Source organism: Thermobia domestica, chromosome 7, assembly GCF_964235325.1.
Source record: "Thermobia domestica chromosome 7, izTheDome1.hap1.1, whole genome shotgun sequence".
In the NCBI taxonomy this organism is placed as follows: Eukaryota; Metazoa; Arthropoda; class Insecta; order Zygentoma; family Lepismatidae; genus Thermobia; species Thermobia domestica.
Genome location: NC_137460.1, coordinates 63,630,231 through 63,646,698, shown reverse-complemented (window position 1 = coordinate 63,646,698; position 16,468 = coordinate 63,630,231). Strand labels below are relative to the sequence as shown.

Sequence of the window (16,468 nt, the reverse complement as noted above, 5' to 3'; positions counted from 1 at the left end):
TATTATAATATTAACTTTGTCATCACGGTCAATTCTTACTAAAATATGTTACTAGAATCGTATTTCATATTTTCAAAACATTCGTAGATGCTTATTAGTTCTTTCATGCACGCACGAACTTATGCGATTTCTTAAATGTAGCAATGGCCCAAAATTATGCATCGTACAATTTCACAGATTTGCACTTCCAGTCTTACTTTTACGAAAGTAACTGCCGTTTTGCATATGACAGATACTGAATTACTGATGATTTACCAACGCTTTTTCCTCATCTCTTTTCCTTTTTCACAAAATTCCGGGTTCTTAAAGAAAAAGAAAGTACTGAAAACTAGCAACTTCACTTAAGTAATTATTGTTTTCGAAGCTTATAGGATTATTTATAAGATCGAATCATAAATAACTTCCGATGTAGCTAGGTAGAATCAATTGTTCGTATCCATAATGAGCCACCGGGAGAAACCGTTTTTGCTTCCACTAAATAGATAAGGTTTCAGTTAGTCTTTTGACAATTGTTTGTGTGGTGCACGTTACATTATACTGTTGTTCCTAACCCCTAAAATGGAGAGTGAAAAAGTGCATATTTGTCATCTGATGGTTTGGGAATTTAAACAAGGCCAAAAGTGCTAAGACGACAGCTGAAAAAATACGCACTGTATATGGTGAAGGATTAATAACAGATCGGGCAGTTAGAAATTGGTTTGCCAAATTCCGTGCTGAAGATACGACTTTAAAAGATGAACCGAGAGCGATACGTCTTCCGACCTTGACGATAACCTTTTAAGGACAATATTGGAGCAAAATCCACGTCAGTCAACAAAAGATACAGCAAAAAAGGTTGAATACATCACAGTCAGCTGTTGGCCACCATCTGGAGAAATTAGGGAAAGTCAGTAAGTTACGAGTGTAGGTTTCTCACAATCTCAGTGAACGAAATAAAGAAGATTGCATGTTAATTGCTACAAGTCTGCTTTCATGGGTAAAAATCGAGTTTTTTGTAGACAGGATTGTAACAGACTATGAAAATGAGTTACCTTCGCAAAAGACAGTGCCTTGATAAGGTTCAACCATCCCTACCAGATCCAAAAGCAAACATTCATGGAAAAAATATGTTATTGTGTGTATACTGGGATTGTCGAGGTTATAATTCATCACGGGTTGTTGAAGTTAAATTCAACGATAATTGCGGATACATAAGTTCAACAGCTGCAAAGAATGAAAGGGAAACTCTATGAAAAACGTCCTCCACTCGTCAATCGCAAAAACTTCATTCTTTTACACCACAATGTGCGGCCACATACAGCAAGGGTGACTGAAGAAGAATTCTTGAGTTTGGATGGTGTTCTACCACACTCACCTACGTCCCCGTACCTTGCTTTGACAGACTACCACCTTTTGTAAGGAGGGCGCGGTGGCTCAGTGGTAGAGCGTTCACCTCCGGTGCTTGGGGTCCCTGGATCGATCCCAGCTCGTGCCGTGCGGACTTTGTGGTGGACAAACACCGTGCTCGTGGGTTTTCTCGGGGTTCTCCCGTTTCCTCCCACTTTCTTCATTCCACCATTTCACTCATCTCTCATCATCACCGTCTCCTTTAGCCTAACCGGCATAACCATGGGACGTAAAACTTAAAGATTTCATTTTTTTTTCTTTTTTTTTTACCACCTTTTGTGTTTCTTACAAAACTTTTTGAATGGAGAAACCTTCAATTCTGAAGAGCAAGTCAGTCAGGCGATCGAAAACTTCTTCCAGTCCAATCCAATATTTTACAAGGAAGGAATTGATAAGCTGCCAGGCAGATAGGAGGTCATATGTAATAGTGGCGGATGTATAATAAATTAATATAACTTTATTATTTAATGAAAGCAAAATAAATGTCTGATTAAAATTGGAAGTTATTTATGACATCTTAATGCATGTATGTGAGGGTATCGGAAAGTTTTAGTTATTACCATGAACTAATAGAACTCTGCATAGTCTCCGTGCATAGTTACACATTTCTTCTACCATTTTGTACCTGTCGAAGACTGTCATTATAAAACTTTGCAGATTACATGGAAAACCATTGTTCCAACTCCATTATGACATCATCTGTGTTGTCAAAATAGTGACCCAAACGTGCTGACACCTTAGATACGTAATTCTTCCTAAATTATTTTCCATACACTGCCAAACCTGAATCTATTTTGCTGCATGATGTTATGGATTGTTATTTACCGAACTTCCATGACGACATCTTTGATTATGCTCACTGTGGTGGCGGCGTCCGTGAATGATGAATGTCCATGTCTTGGTTCATCTGTAAAAGACATACGATCATTTTGGGAATTCATCTTCCACCTTACGACAGTGCCATAGGATGAACGATCAGCACCATACACAAACTTCGTATCAGCATGAATTTACCGAACACTGTAATCTTTCAAATGCAGAAACTTATTTACGCAACGAGCTTTCATCTTCTCTGTCTTGCACCTTACAGACAACTAGCGCTCCTGTAAAGAACTTAAATGACATACATGAATAATTTTCACTAAATTCATACATATAGGTCTAATGTCTACACCAGCGTTTCCCAACCTTTTTCAACTTACGGCACACTACAGGTGTAACTTGAATTCTCGCGGCACATTTATGTACATATTATTATTATTATTATTTGTAAATATAAAATACCGTGGTAATTTATTTCTGTGATTACTGATCTCCCCACAGAGAAGAAAGCTCGATGACTGGTTTTCGGTAAATTATTATGCTTATTTTTCATTATAATTTAAAAATAGAAAATTGCAACGAGATATAAGACTCAGGTTTTTAAAAATATACTTTCTTTTTCGAAAACTGTATCCAACTTTTCACTAAGAAGGAAGATCACTAAATAACGAACGAACAAACAAATCTCTTTTACTTTTAAAACACATTTGTATGCATGTTTGCTTTGTCGAAAAGATTGAATGATATTACGAAACAGTCTGCAACAATAAAGAAGCAATAATGGTCATAACAATGATAACAAATATTTTTTTTTCAACATTAAAAATATACAGAAAAGTAACCGAGTATGAAAATTAAAATTGTAGATTCATAGTAGAGGTTCATAGTAATGTGAAATACAAATATACATTTTCCCCTATGTTTTGCAATTTGATTGCCATGAATTAATAATTTTATTTCGATTTCCTCGCGGCACACCGGTTGGGAAACGCTGATCTACACAGACCAAGTCACATCAAACAAAATCACTCTAGAACTTCGGTGGGGGGAGGGGGATAATTGAAATTTTACGGTACTCCCTTGTATGTTGTGACGTTTTATGTCTAGTTGTCCAGTGTGAAAACTTTGCCACTTGGTCGCGTTAGGTTCTAAGAAGAGTGGAGTAACGCCTACAATCATTAAATAAAGACTCGTAGCTTAAGAGGGTGGAGTGGCTTGTCAACGAAGTGTAGAGAGAAATGAAGAAAAGAAACAGAGTATTTGAGACAGCTCATTGTTTTCAATACTCCTTTGATGAACAGTTGTAGGCTTTTAAGTAACGCGTTTGTTTAATGACTAGAAAGAAAAACACATAGAAGTAAATAAAGCATCTAGTTATCAAAACTTAAATGTCTTACCAGTGTAGAACAGAAAAATTAATAAATCTCTCTTTCTCTCTCTTTCTCTCTCTCTCTTTCTCTTTCTCTCTCTCTCGCTATATATATATATATATATATATATATATATATATATATATATATATATATATATATATATATACAGGGTGTTTCAAAAAGACACGGCAAAAATTCAGGGGCAGATTCCTGATGGGTAGACAAGTAAAAAAGTTCATATGAACATATGTCCGGAAATGCATCGTTACAGAGCTATAGCCACTGACACCACCCGACGGTGTGAAATAGTCACCTTCTGTCCAGAACTGTTTCCCGACGTATTACCAGAGTGTCGTGTGTGAAAGAATATGCAACACAGGTTCGAACGAAATTAATTATGCCGATTGCGCGTTGAATGGTACAAGAATCAGAAAAAGAGCACTCGCCAATAATGCATAATAATTGGTATTTTTAATGTCCGTATTGGAAAGTGCAACACTAATACAAATGGCAGTGAGAAAAGCAAAACGACACAGGGATAATCATAAAGTCCAAAGAACCAGCATCAAACAAGAGTTACAACCACAAACAGTAAATTATGTGCATCACCAGCGCTACAAAATCGATACTGTAGTACCTTACAGTAAGTGCTGAAAATGTCTTTCTTCTGCCCGAATGCAAGCTGCAGCCCGTCGCCGCCTGAATGAACGAACGCGTGCCCAAGTACAAGGGGTGTTCCGTAGTCGCTGGCAAGCTGCTTCGATACGAATACCAAGCGTCTCCTCACTATCCACAGCAGATGCGTAGACCAATGGCTTTAAATGTCTCCACAGATCCCCTTTTTCCTGATTCTTGCACCATTCAACGCGCAATCGGCATAATTATTTTCGTTCGAACCTGTGTTGCATATTCTTTCACACACGACACTCTGGTAATACGTCGGGAAACAGTTCCGGACAGAAGGTGACTATTTCACACCGTCAGGTGGTGTCAGTGGCCATAGCTCTGTAACGATGCATTTCCGGACATATGTTCATATGAACTTTTTTACTTGTCTACCCATCAGGAATCTGCCCCTGAATTTTTGCCGTGTCTTTTTGAAACACCCTGTATATATATATATATATATAAACGTAAGTAACTATGTTTATGACTTGTTACCTCCTTGAACCACACCCGATCGATCTCTATCAAATTTTCAACATAGATGAGATTCGGGCCTGAGATGTATTTTTTCATTTCACCTTACGATATAACGGAAGGGAGGGGGAAATATTTAAAAATGATCAAAAATGATATTAGTGTCGAATTCGTAGTTTTCGGCTTCGCTGAAATGAACAGTGATACTTCCGATGCCGTTTAAATCCCAATTCAACCTCGCAACTCTTGGAGGGGGAGATAGATAAAAATGATCGAAAATGGCTGATGTCAGAGAGCGCTTCAGTAATAGTAAAAAGTGACTGATTAATGGAACTTATTACTAATTTTTCTTATTTTGCCTTTGGCGTGGGAGACCTGGGTTCGATTCCCGGCTGGAGCTTATGTGGTTCGAATTCCACGTTAATCAGTAGGTCCCATCTTGTATAGCTTGGCTGCTGAAAGGGACGTTAAACTCAAAATCAGCTTCACTCAGCTTTTCTTATTCTAACTAGGGATGGGCAAAACCGGTTTTTGTAAAAACCGGAAACCGTTTTCGGTCTTCTCCAAAACCGGTTCGATTTTCACCGAACACAAAACTGGAAACGGAATCGGTTTCCGGAGAACAAAACATTATTCTGGTCAGAAATAGAACCAGAACTGGAACCGGTTTCGTTGAAAAACTGAACCGGTTTTGGAGAAACCAAAAGCAGTTTCGGTGAAAACAGTTTTTTTTTGAAAATGTTCAAAAATCTTTCGGTTTTTCTGAAAACCGGTTTTTGTGCCCATAACTAGTTCTAACCCAGCGATTTGGGTAATTGACGCTAGTAAATAATAAAAATGTAAAAGAAGAAAATTGAGTGTCCCTGTCTACCATTTTGAATATATAAAAAGACCTTTAATATTTATTTTATATATTACTATGTAACTTACCTTTATTTTATTTTCCCGATTAACACTAACTTTTTTCATCCACTTTAGCACCACTTCTTTAGGGATTCCTTTATCTTAACTTCATTTTTGTATCTTGTTTCTTCCTTCAGCTTCCCCTTAGGTATGTGGTTAGCATGCGCGTCTTCAATGCAGAACAGCGGGTTCGGTTCTGAGTGGAAGCTCACGTAGATCGGACCATAGGTTAATCTCTAGGCCCATGTGTCATGTAGTCTTAGTGCTAAAAGGAATACTAAATACCAAATGAAACAACCAACCACATTATTCATTATTTAACGATTTTCTGCTTATTGTACTCTCCATTTGTGGCTTCCACTACGTGCAATATGGCTATCATTGATACTCGACCAGATATTTTTGTCTGTTTTTCGCTTATCTACTTCTGTGACAACGAGATGTTCAGTCGTGAAAGCTAAGTGCTGTTGTATAGTTTCTTCAGTAATCAACTGGGATAGGAATGTTGTTCAAAATGCAGAACGTAAGTAGCTAGGATTTCTCAAACAATTAGGCACGTATATACATATTTAATCATTTTATATTATGTAGAATATCGTGGAATTAACAGATATTTCTTATTTCAGTTGCCAAAAATAAAAATCGCTCAATGCTACTGAGTTCTTCCTCACAAGATTGCTTAGAAGATGGAGTAGATGATGATACAGCTAATTGTGGTCAGCTTTGCGAAGATGTTCTTATTATTCCATTCAGCACAAATCCTAGTGAGTGTGTAGGAATGATGTCCGAAAATAAGGTACGTATGTTTTGTTGTCTTCTGTATACTAATAGTGCCAGGTTATTTATTTAAAGGAAGTACCAGCTTGCAAGGTGTCCACAAGGATCCGACCACAGAATTGTGTATATATAAAGCGTTACATATCCTAATCACCTTAAAAGAAGGTCTTAGCAGCTTCTACATACCAAATTGAACGATCCGTCCATTTCAAAAATCAGATCTGGCGCGTCCTTGGGAGTTGTGGTCAGCTTAACTGTCGTGTTGCATATGATCTCATCCTTGGTATCAAAGCGGATACATTTAAGTTTACTTTTGATTTTCGGGAAAAGCCAGAAATTGTAAAGAGTCATTCAGAGAATAGTCTGCCCGATGAACGATGGAAATATTGTTTCTTGGCGCAATATGCCTGACCACTTGGCGCGCAGTGAACTGGAGTGCTATAGTGGTTCACATGCCAGTTGTGTGATGCCCACTGATTTTATTTATTTATTTATTTATTTATTTTATTTTTTTTTATTTTTATTTTTTTTTATTTTTTTTATAATTTGCATTACATACGCGATTGAGAATATCAGGATAGTAATTCTTCGTAACTGTTCGTCCTGATACTCATTCGTGATGCATGATTTCGCGGTACTAAAAGAAGAAAAATTAATATTAGCTTAATTTTACTCCATACTATTCGTACTGTTTTTTTGGGCTTTGGCGGGAGTAAATGTTTCAGTTGGGAAGACTTTGATTCTTTTTCTAGATAGTATTCGTACATTCAGATTTCATCACCTTTAACCACAGTATTGAGAAAATCAGGATCACTGTTATCCATCTTCAGCATGTCCAGTTCAGCTTTAACAGAAATTGTTTCTATTCATGCGAAATCAGTCTACAATCACACTGTGTATACTATCTTTCGTAAAATTGCATGCGTGGAACTTTTGCTGATATCAACAGGATCCGCTGGTTCCTTGCGATTCTCCATGACGAACTTTAATGGATCGTTTTCAAATGCCTGATAAATCGTCCCAATCGTTTTAACTTACGTATTGCCAAGTTCCTGATAAAACTTGATGCAGTACCGTTGTTCCACACGGTCTGTCATTTTGGTGTACAACGAACACAACCACAGCGTACAACAGTTTGGCGTTCTACTAGACACTGAAGCACGCAATAACCACCCCACTTAGCGGGCATACATTGTTCCATCCTATGATTGGTAATTTTTCATTTAAAAAAAAATAAATAAATAAGGTCGGATGTTTATCAGACAGTCCTTGTTTTATATTAAAACTAACTAACAATGTAACAACCTTTAATGGCCCAACACCTAACAGCCTTCTTGTACCATGCATGCCTTTGGGATGATGTGTGGCAGAACATGGATTCAATCGTCGGTAATGCTGGCTTTCTAAACTTGAGTGTGGTACTTCTTTCTTACAAGTAACTCCTCAATTATTCTCACGATGCTGAGTGAACGTCGCAAAGCCAATTTTATCTGGTGAATACTTCCTCTGACAAGACCCGGCACTGGCTTGATTTCTTTGATCTTACAAGAAGCAATATTCCGGTGCGGCTAGGGCGTTGGTTCTTGTAATTTTCAATTTCGAAAATATATAGAAAGTGACCTAATGGAACATCGAAAGTATTGCATCATGTCAGAAAGACAATGAATCAAGAGGCTGATTCCCAGTAAGTTTTGCTAGTAGCTTTCTACTGTGATACAGTGAGGAATTGTACAATAGCAATCCCAGAGCAATATTGAGTCAATAAATACACGCAATTAGATTCAAGAAAAATAGACTTTTAAGGGAAGATAATAATGATAGGCATTATCAAACTCACAGAATATATACCCTACTCCTCTCCTTGTGGATGGACTGTTCCGAAATGCGATTTACGTGACCTGTAGCAGTAGAAAACTCTAAACGACAACCGCCGCTTGTTGCTTTTTCTTCGCTGCCGACAGTGTATGCTGCAACCAGTTGCTCCATTTGTACACCGTTGTGCAGGTGCAGGTGAGGTCGTGATTGTTTCGTTGAAAAGCTGGAAACGTTCATCAAGTTAACCACTAATTTGACTGCAGGCCTCTTACATGGCTGCTTTCAGGATCTTGTCATTCAACACCCGTGGTCGTCCACCCCGGGATTCATTACAAAGACTCAGATTTTCAACCTGAACTTCTGAAACCAATCCCTGGCGATGCGTTCGTTCACTGCATCCTCTTGAACCTTCACTTGATGTATTCGATGACTTCGTGCGGTTGCTGACAGGCCCGCGTTAAAGTAATACAGAAACAACCGAAAACAAGCTGATTCGATACCTCCATTTCTCTTCGACACTTGACGAGCTGTGAAAGTCAATATTCAGACAAACCCCCACTGCTTTTCGACGCGTTAAGTTTCTTTGTTTTCTTCTGTGAGCGCTTCGTCAAATGGGATGTCAAAATCGTAAGAACTGTTTTTGGTTACCTTGTAATAAGTTTCATATCTGGATTTGCAAACTCACGGCTTTATAAGGTGATGTTTACTGTAGTGGAAAAGAACAGATTCTCGGGATACTCCCACCTTCCGCCTCTTCGCCATTTAGTTTTATTCGTAGCTTGAAAGATAATGCGTCAAAATTTAAGTTCAATTATTTATGCAATAAGTAACTTTAAGAGCATTTTAAGATTATAATTAATAACCATTTAGATGAACTTACTAATGCATATTTCGCTTTTTAAAAAAGAAACATAATAATCAAAACTTCAGTAGTAAGAGTCTGTATTTTATAAATAACAATACAGTTTCGACAGATAATTTGTGTTATTATCAACAATGCCAAAGAAACTTCCGTTACAATCTCATCCTTTTTGTAATGTAAATTTACATAGTTCTTATACTTATAAAATATAAACACTTACTTGGTAAGTTTTTGGTTATCACTGAATTATGCGTCCACTGATATCTTGAAATATAGCATAAATTTGGTATTGTTTTTATTTTGTATTACAGAGTAATATATTTTATGCGAAAATTTTAATCCATATTTTGTCGTTGTAGGTTTTGTCAATGGAGCAGCAGAGTAGACAGGGTAAAGTTCGGATGAATTTAGACAATTTGACAAGTCAGGATGAAGGAGAACCTATTATCAGTGGTGAAACGCAAGAAAAACGAACCAGGTTTTCGCTCTCACATGATGAGGGTTCAATAGGTTAGTATAATCGGTTGTTCTTTCTTGTTACGTGCTGACGTCATAATTGTGCATTAGGTCACGAGTTAAGTGTTCAAATGTTAAAATTTCAGGTGTTACTTTCATTAATATTAGTGAGCTCTACTTCAAGCAGGGGCCGCGGTGGCTCAGTGGTAGAGCGTTCACCCCTGGTGTGCGGGATCTCGGGTCCTCGCGCCAAGTGAACTTTGTGGTGGACAAACACTGTGTGCGTTGGTTTTCTCGGGTTTCCCCGTTTCCTTCTACTTTATTCATTCCACCATTTCATTCATTTCTCATCATCACCGCCTCCTGTAGCCTAGCCGGTAGAATCGTGGGACGTAAATATAAAAAATTTCGTTTCATTCAGTTTTACTTCAAGCGTAAGTTGCTACAGGTTATATCAGCACGTTAATTTACAGCTTGGATCATGTTAAAAGAAAATTCCAATTATTAACTTCCATTTGCCATAAGTGGAATGTTTCATAATGTTGACCAGCAATTCTTACTTTAAAAAAAAAAAAAAAAAAAAAAAAAAAAAAAAAAAAAACTTAAGATTTATCTCTGTTGTATAGTATCATATCTACTGTACGGATTCAGACAAGAAGTACAAATGAGAAAAATGTAGCATCATGGAATTATCTATATATTAAAATGCTAGGTTTATATGTTCGTCGTCAAGAAAAGTTTATATGTTTGTGCCCAGTTCTTTTGACAATGATATCTTGGAAACCACAATCTCTAGAAAGATGCCGTTTTCACTGATCAATTGCAAATGTTGTCTCAATTGTTCAGTTCTAATTGAATATTATATATATATAAAAAAAAAAAAAAAAAATGGCCGTTATTGTTTTATTACATTTTGAGGGATACACTGGAAGTATTGAAATCTTAAAAGGTAAAGCATCATATCCTACGAATTATACATTCCAGCGCCACACATCTGAATACCGAATTAGTATATCTTTGCTTCATTGTACGTTTTGCGAGATTACTCGAAACTAAGCGAAATGGATGTGGTGGATTTTACACCAGGCGCCTCATATGTCAGTCCCATAGATTATTATATCAGCATCAATATGTAAGGATTTCGGAAACAGTCCTGGACTTTGATAAAGATCTAACTAACCACTGTCTTGACCATTTGCGGTTGTTGTAGCAGATCGTCTCTCATTTGAAGTGACAATCCGATACAGGAAACTTACCCACGGTTATCTGTTACAGAGAACTGCGCACCTCAAATGGTGATTCTTTTTGGTCGGTGTCAGCGAGTCCAACATTTTCACCTTACATATTGCAGGGAGCCGCGAAACGAGAGTAGTAGGTACATTTCCTAACTCATCTGCAGTGACGAACGCTTATCTGAGGATCCGCTGTCACGCTGTTCCTGAAGAGCCCCTTCCGCATATGTCCGTTAGTACCTACAAGGTTCATTTTGCAATACTATGTCACCGGAACGAAACGAAACGAAATGTGACAGACCAACAGCGAGTGATGTAATTCTTTGCCATTCTTAGTCCAAATACTCAGTTAATGTTTTCTGCCACTTGCTGTACAGAATGTTCCGGTTTGAATTCATAAAGAAAAATAATTCACAATTGAGTATTCTCTATAGTGCATTTTCATACGACACTGTTCAACAGCACACGGCCTTATTATTGGCTGGGTACCCAGCCTGTTTGCTGGACGTGTATAGAATTTGTCTCGTTAGACGCGTGACCTTCCCACTAGACATCATAGCACGAACGCTTTTCACCAGCCTAGTAAGAAAAAGAAATTTTTCAGTTTCTGCAAAAATACAAATATAAGATTTTTTTACAATTTCGTAGACATCAGGCGAGAAACTTCCAACCAAAGAAACGCGATTTCTTGAAAGCTAAAATTAAGGAACTTGAAGATAATAGTAAAAATAAAAAGTTTCGGGACATGTATAAGGGGATCAACGAATTTAAGAAAGGCCATCAACCTCGTGCTTATATATTAAAGAAAGCTGACGGAACAGTTATCACTGATACGGATAACATCTTAAATAGATGGAAAGGTTTCAAGGTTTCTTTAACAATTTGCTGAACACGCAGCCAAAAACTAATGTGCGTGGAGAAAAGGATATATATATATATATATATATACCGCAGAACCGTATTCCAGAACCCAACCGAATAGAAGTAGAAATCGCTATAAAGAAATTAAAGAAACACAAATCTCCGGGTGTAGACGAAATTCCGGCTGAGTTAATTTTAGCTGGAGGCGAAAAATTGTGGAACAAGATACACAAACTCATTCTCCTTATCTGGAACAAGGAAGAATTCCCACAACAGTGGAAAGAATCAATCATTGTTTCAATTGACAAGAAACGCGACAAAACTGACTGTAATAACTATCGAGGCATTTCTCTTCTGTCAACATCCTATAAAATCCTTTCAAATATTCTATTAGCAAGATTGACCCATACGCAGATGAAATTATTGGAGATTATCATTGCGGATTTAGACGAAATCGATCAACTATCGACGAAATATTTACCATTCGCCAAATACTCGAAAAGAAGTGGGAATACAATACCCCGGTACATCAACTATTTATTGATTTTAGAAAGGCTTACGACTCGGTTAGGAAAGAAACATTATACAACGTTCTTACAGAACTTGGAATACCGAGAAAGCTAATTAGATTAATTAAGATACATGCATGTTTAAATGAATCCCAGAGCAAAGTCCGGGTAGGAATTTTTTTGTCCACGAGCTTTCACATCGAAAACGGCCTGAAACAATGAGATGTGTTGTCGCCATTACTATTTAACTTTGTTCTCGAATACGCTATAAGGAAAATCAAAGATAGCAACCAGGGCCTAGAATTGAACGGTATTCATCGAGTTATGGCATATGCTGATGATGTAAATTTAATAGGGGATGACAGGAGAACAATAGAAAGAAATGCAGAGATCTTATTAAACGCTTGCAGGGACATGGGTTTAGAAGTAAATGCAGAGAAAACTAAATACATGGAAGTGCGTCGGGACCGTAATACGGCAAATTGGATGCTTTAAAATACTAAATAATACTTTTGATAAAGTAGATACTTTCAAATATTTAGGATCAATACTAACAGACGAAAATCATATTCAAGAAGAAATTAAATGTCGACTAAAAGCAGGGAATTCGTGTTATTATTCAGTTCAAAATCTCTTGCCGTCGCGAATTCTATCGAGGAATTTGAAGCTTAAAATATATAAAACGATAATCATGCCTGTTGTTCTGTATGGTTGTGAAACATGGGCGCTTACACGGAAGGAAGAACATAGATTGAAAGTATTCGAGAACAAGATCCTGAGACGAATATTCGGACCCAAGAAAAACGTGGATGGGGAATGGTGGAAACTTCATAATGAGGAACTACATTATACGATTTATACAATTTATACGATTTACCAAACATTGTCATCAAGTCTAGGAGGCTTAGGTGGGTAGGTCATGTAGCTAGGATGGAAGAAAGTAAAAACGCTTTCAAAGTCTTGGCTGGAAGACCAATCGGAAAACGACCATTAGGAAGACCTCGGCGCAGGTGGGAGGACAATATTAAGATGGATCTCGCAGAGATAGGAATCCAAAGTAGAAACTGAATCCAGTTGGCTAAGGATAGAAGTCAGTGTAGAGTTTTTGTGAACGCGGCATTGAACCTTCGGGTTCCATAAGCCATATAGTTAGTTAGTTAGTTAGCAAATAAATATATTTCCCCTACTCTCCCTATATTCTGATAACTGTAGTCGAAAGTATAGAATTTAAATAAATAGCATAATAGGAAATATATATATATATATATAATAAATTTTAGGTGATTTTTTTTTAAATTCTTCAGATACATCCCGCTGTACGTGCACAGTTAATTTATTTTCACATTCCACGTGTTCCTTTATTTATTTCATGTTCTTCTTTTCGTCGTGTAGGTAATACAAGTGATAACTTAGAAGCTGTTTCAGAAGCTGCCTCTAATCATAGTGTAGCATCGTCTTTGGAGCTTGAAAACGAAGATCAAAATGATAATCTATCCGATATGGTGTCTGCAAATGTATCTGGAAGAGGTACTCCAAATATATCAGGTAATTCAGATTAGAACATTTCTTCGCTGACCTAAAAGAAAGAAAAGCTTTATTGCCTACTGTGACTCATCTATTTTTAACTATATAATGGTTTTCAACGGGATACAGTCTGCTACTTATAACGATATCACTGGTTCTTTATCCTTAATATTGAGCCATTAAAACATCTTTATTTATCTGTTTTCACACTTTGTTTAATAATCATAAACGAGAAATGCACTTTTTCTTCAAGATGTCTACCTCGTTTTTTAACTGATTGAATCTATTTATTTTCGGTTGTCCTGACAACGACATCCAAAATCATATTATTTAAAAACATTTGAATATCTTTTTTTATATTGACATTATAACTAACTTATTTCTTTCTCTTTTTCTTCTTCTAATAGTAGAATCAGCCTAGTACATATTTAAAATACTTTACGGCCCAAGATTACAAGAAAATAATGATTTACAAGTAAAAATATACAACGTACTGTTGTAACCTGTTTCTACTCCATTTAGCCGCAAAATTAGAAGTATAGCAGCCTGTTTTTCTTCTGAATATTGATTGCTGTTTATATGATATTCGTGTCCACTTGCAGTTTTTATGTGTTCCTGTTAAAACCAGTTGATGATGTATACAAATTCTATATTTTTGTACGAAATTTCCTGAAAATCTTGATGGTTAATATTATAGCAAAACATTTCTAAAGTATTTACAAAAATACTGCTTCATTGTCAGCATATCGTTCAACATTACTCAGTTGCCATATTATAAACGTTACATTTTCGAAGACTGCGTTGTTAAATCTTACGCTTCCATTCATTTTATAATTGCGAAATCCTATGTACAAAGTAACCAAAGAAGTGTTTGCTGTTCTAGAGCAGTGATAAAGAGCAATACAGTGGACCGTACGTACCTTAAGGTTACGAAGTAATCTCCATGAACATCCAACACCTTTTGCCAACGTTCCTGCAGGTGCACAATACCCCGGTGATAAAACTCGGCGGTCCTGGATACAAAGAAGTCAGTGAGTGCGTTCTGCAGGTTTCCCTCATTTGCGAAGGATCTTCCACAGTGGTTGTCGAGGGAATGAAACAGGGGTAATTGTTCGTGCAAGGTCCAGTGAATATGGTGCATTGCATAGTGTCTCCCAGCCAAGTTCCTGAAGCTCCCGCGTTCTCTTTGCCACAAGTGGCTTGGCATTGTCGTTCAGGAACAGCACACCCTTGCGATTCGCCAATACCGGCTCTTTCTGCTGTAATGCACAGTGCATTCTTTGCAACTGCTGAGAGTAGAGGTCAGCCAGCAGTGATGGCCTGATCAGGTGGAATTAGCTCCTAATGCACCACTTGCCGACTGTTCCATCATACAGAAAACATAACCTTTCCTGGGTGCAGAGTTGGTAATGAGGTGTGAGGAACAGGGTCACGTGAAGACAACCAATGTCTGATACGCTTGGAAGTGTCATAGAGGACCCACTTTTCGTTGCCAGTGAGAAGCGATCAAAGATGGGTGTGTTCAGGTGCCAAGTGAGCAAGGATAGATAAGCTGTCTTTCGTTGTTCCTTGTTGGCTGCCGACAATATGTTGGGTACCCACTTGTTTAACTTGTATGATTGCGTTTTCACATGATGGTGCAGTCTAACTGTTTCAGCGCAAACATGGAACATTTCTGCAAGTTCATCACACGTTAGACCACTGTCCTCCTCGATGGCTGCCTTCAGGTCCTCGTCATCCAACACATGTGGTCGTCTACAGCGAGGTCCATCTGAAAGGCTCACATCTTCCGAACGGAATTTCTGGAACCAATGCCTCGCGGTGCGTTCGTTCACGGCATTCTTCTCAAATGCCTGACATACACGCCAACTTGATTCGGCATCTGACAGGCCCACTTTAAAGTCATACAACAAACACACGCGAACAAGCTGCTTCGATGCCTCCATTTCTCTTCGACACTGGACGAGCTATGATTGCTGTATGTGCGTAACGTGCCTGTGTTACTGAAAGTCAATGGTCAGACTAACTCCCGATCGCTTGGCAGGCACGTGCGTTTCCTCTCTGGGCACATGATTAATGGGACATCAAAAACCGCAAGAACTTTCTTTATTACCTTGTACATTTCAATGAAAAGGATAAAAATTCTCGATTATTATGAATTTTTATTTTTGCTAAGAAAGTTGTTCATTATGCGATTCCATTGTTTGTTTAAATTATCGTTTTACAGATTTACCACTTATATGATACGTTTCAGTAATAAATAGATTGTTACAAATTTCGTCATATGTAAACTTCAACATTTTACTTTCTTCATTACTAAAATTGAAAACTATAATATTTTTACTCTGTCTTTAATGCAAATACGATATTCGTATTTTATTTTTTCACAGATATTAAGTAGTATTTAAACCTAAATATTCTTCTAAAATGAGCCGATCAGAGTGTGAAATATACGTTCAGGCAGATTTCTATAACAACGTTATTTGCCGGAAAACAAATCTTCTGTAACATTCTCGTATTTACCGCGTTTTAACATCGTTACTAAGATAGTATTAGAATTAGGGGAAAGTGGGATTAAAAACGAAAAGATAGTGTATAATTTGTGTACGTAGCAATAGGATTTATGCTTAAGCGCTTTCGTGTCCTTATTTTTCCCTCCCAAACTCTACTCCTTTTTCCATATTTTAATATTGAAACTTCAGGAACTCGTGTTTACTTATTATAACTTATTCTGAATGTATTGCGTAGAAATCGGTATGATTACAACTTTTAAACAGTACATAACATGTTACTGTCTATTCTTCTGTG

The 16,468-nt window shown here is 37.3% G+C and overlaps 1 protein-coding gene across 3 annotated transcripts in view; it reads left to right on the top strand.

The window, feature by feature from the left end:
- The window catches only part of Gapvd1 (GTPase activating protein and VPS9 domains 1), a 135,990-nt gene that overhangs the window by 40,887 nt on the left and 78,635 nt on the right, over nt 1-16,468 (top strand). For all 3 annotated transcript variants that reach the window (XM_081764796.1, XM_081764797.1, XM_081764798.1), the window contains exons 8-10: nt 6,251-6,420; nt 9,438-9,588; nt 13,529-13,681. In XM_081764796.1, coding sequence (XP_081620922.1) covers nt 6,251-6,420; nt 9,438-9,588; nt 13,529-13,681 — 474 coding nt within the window. The remainder of the gene's footprint in view (nt 1-6,250; nt 6,421-9,437; nt 9,589-13,528; nt 13,682-16,468) is intronic.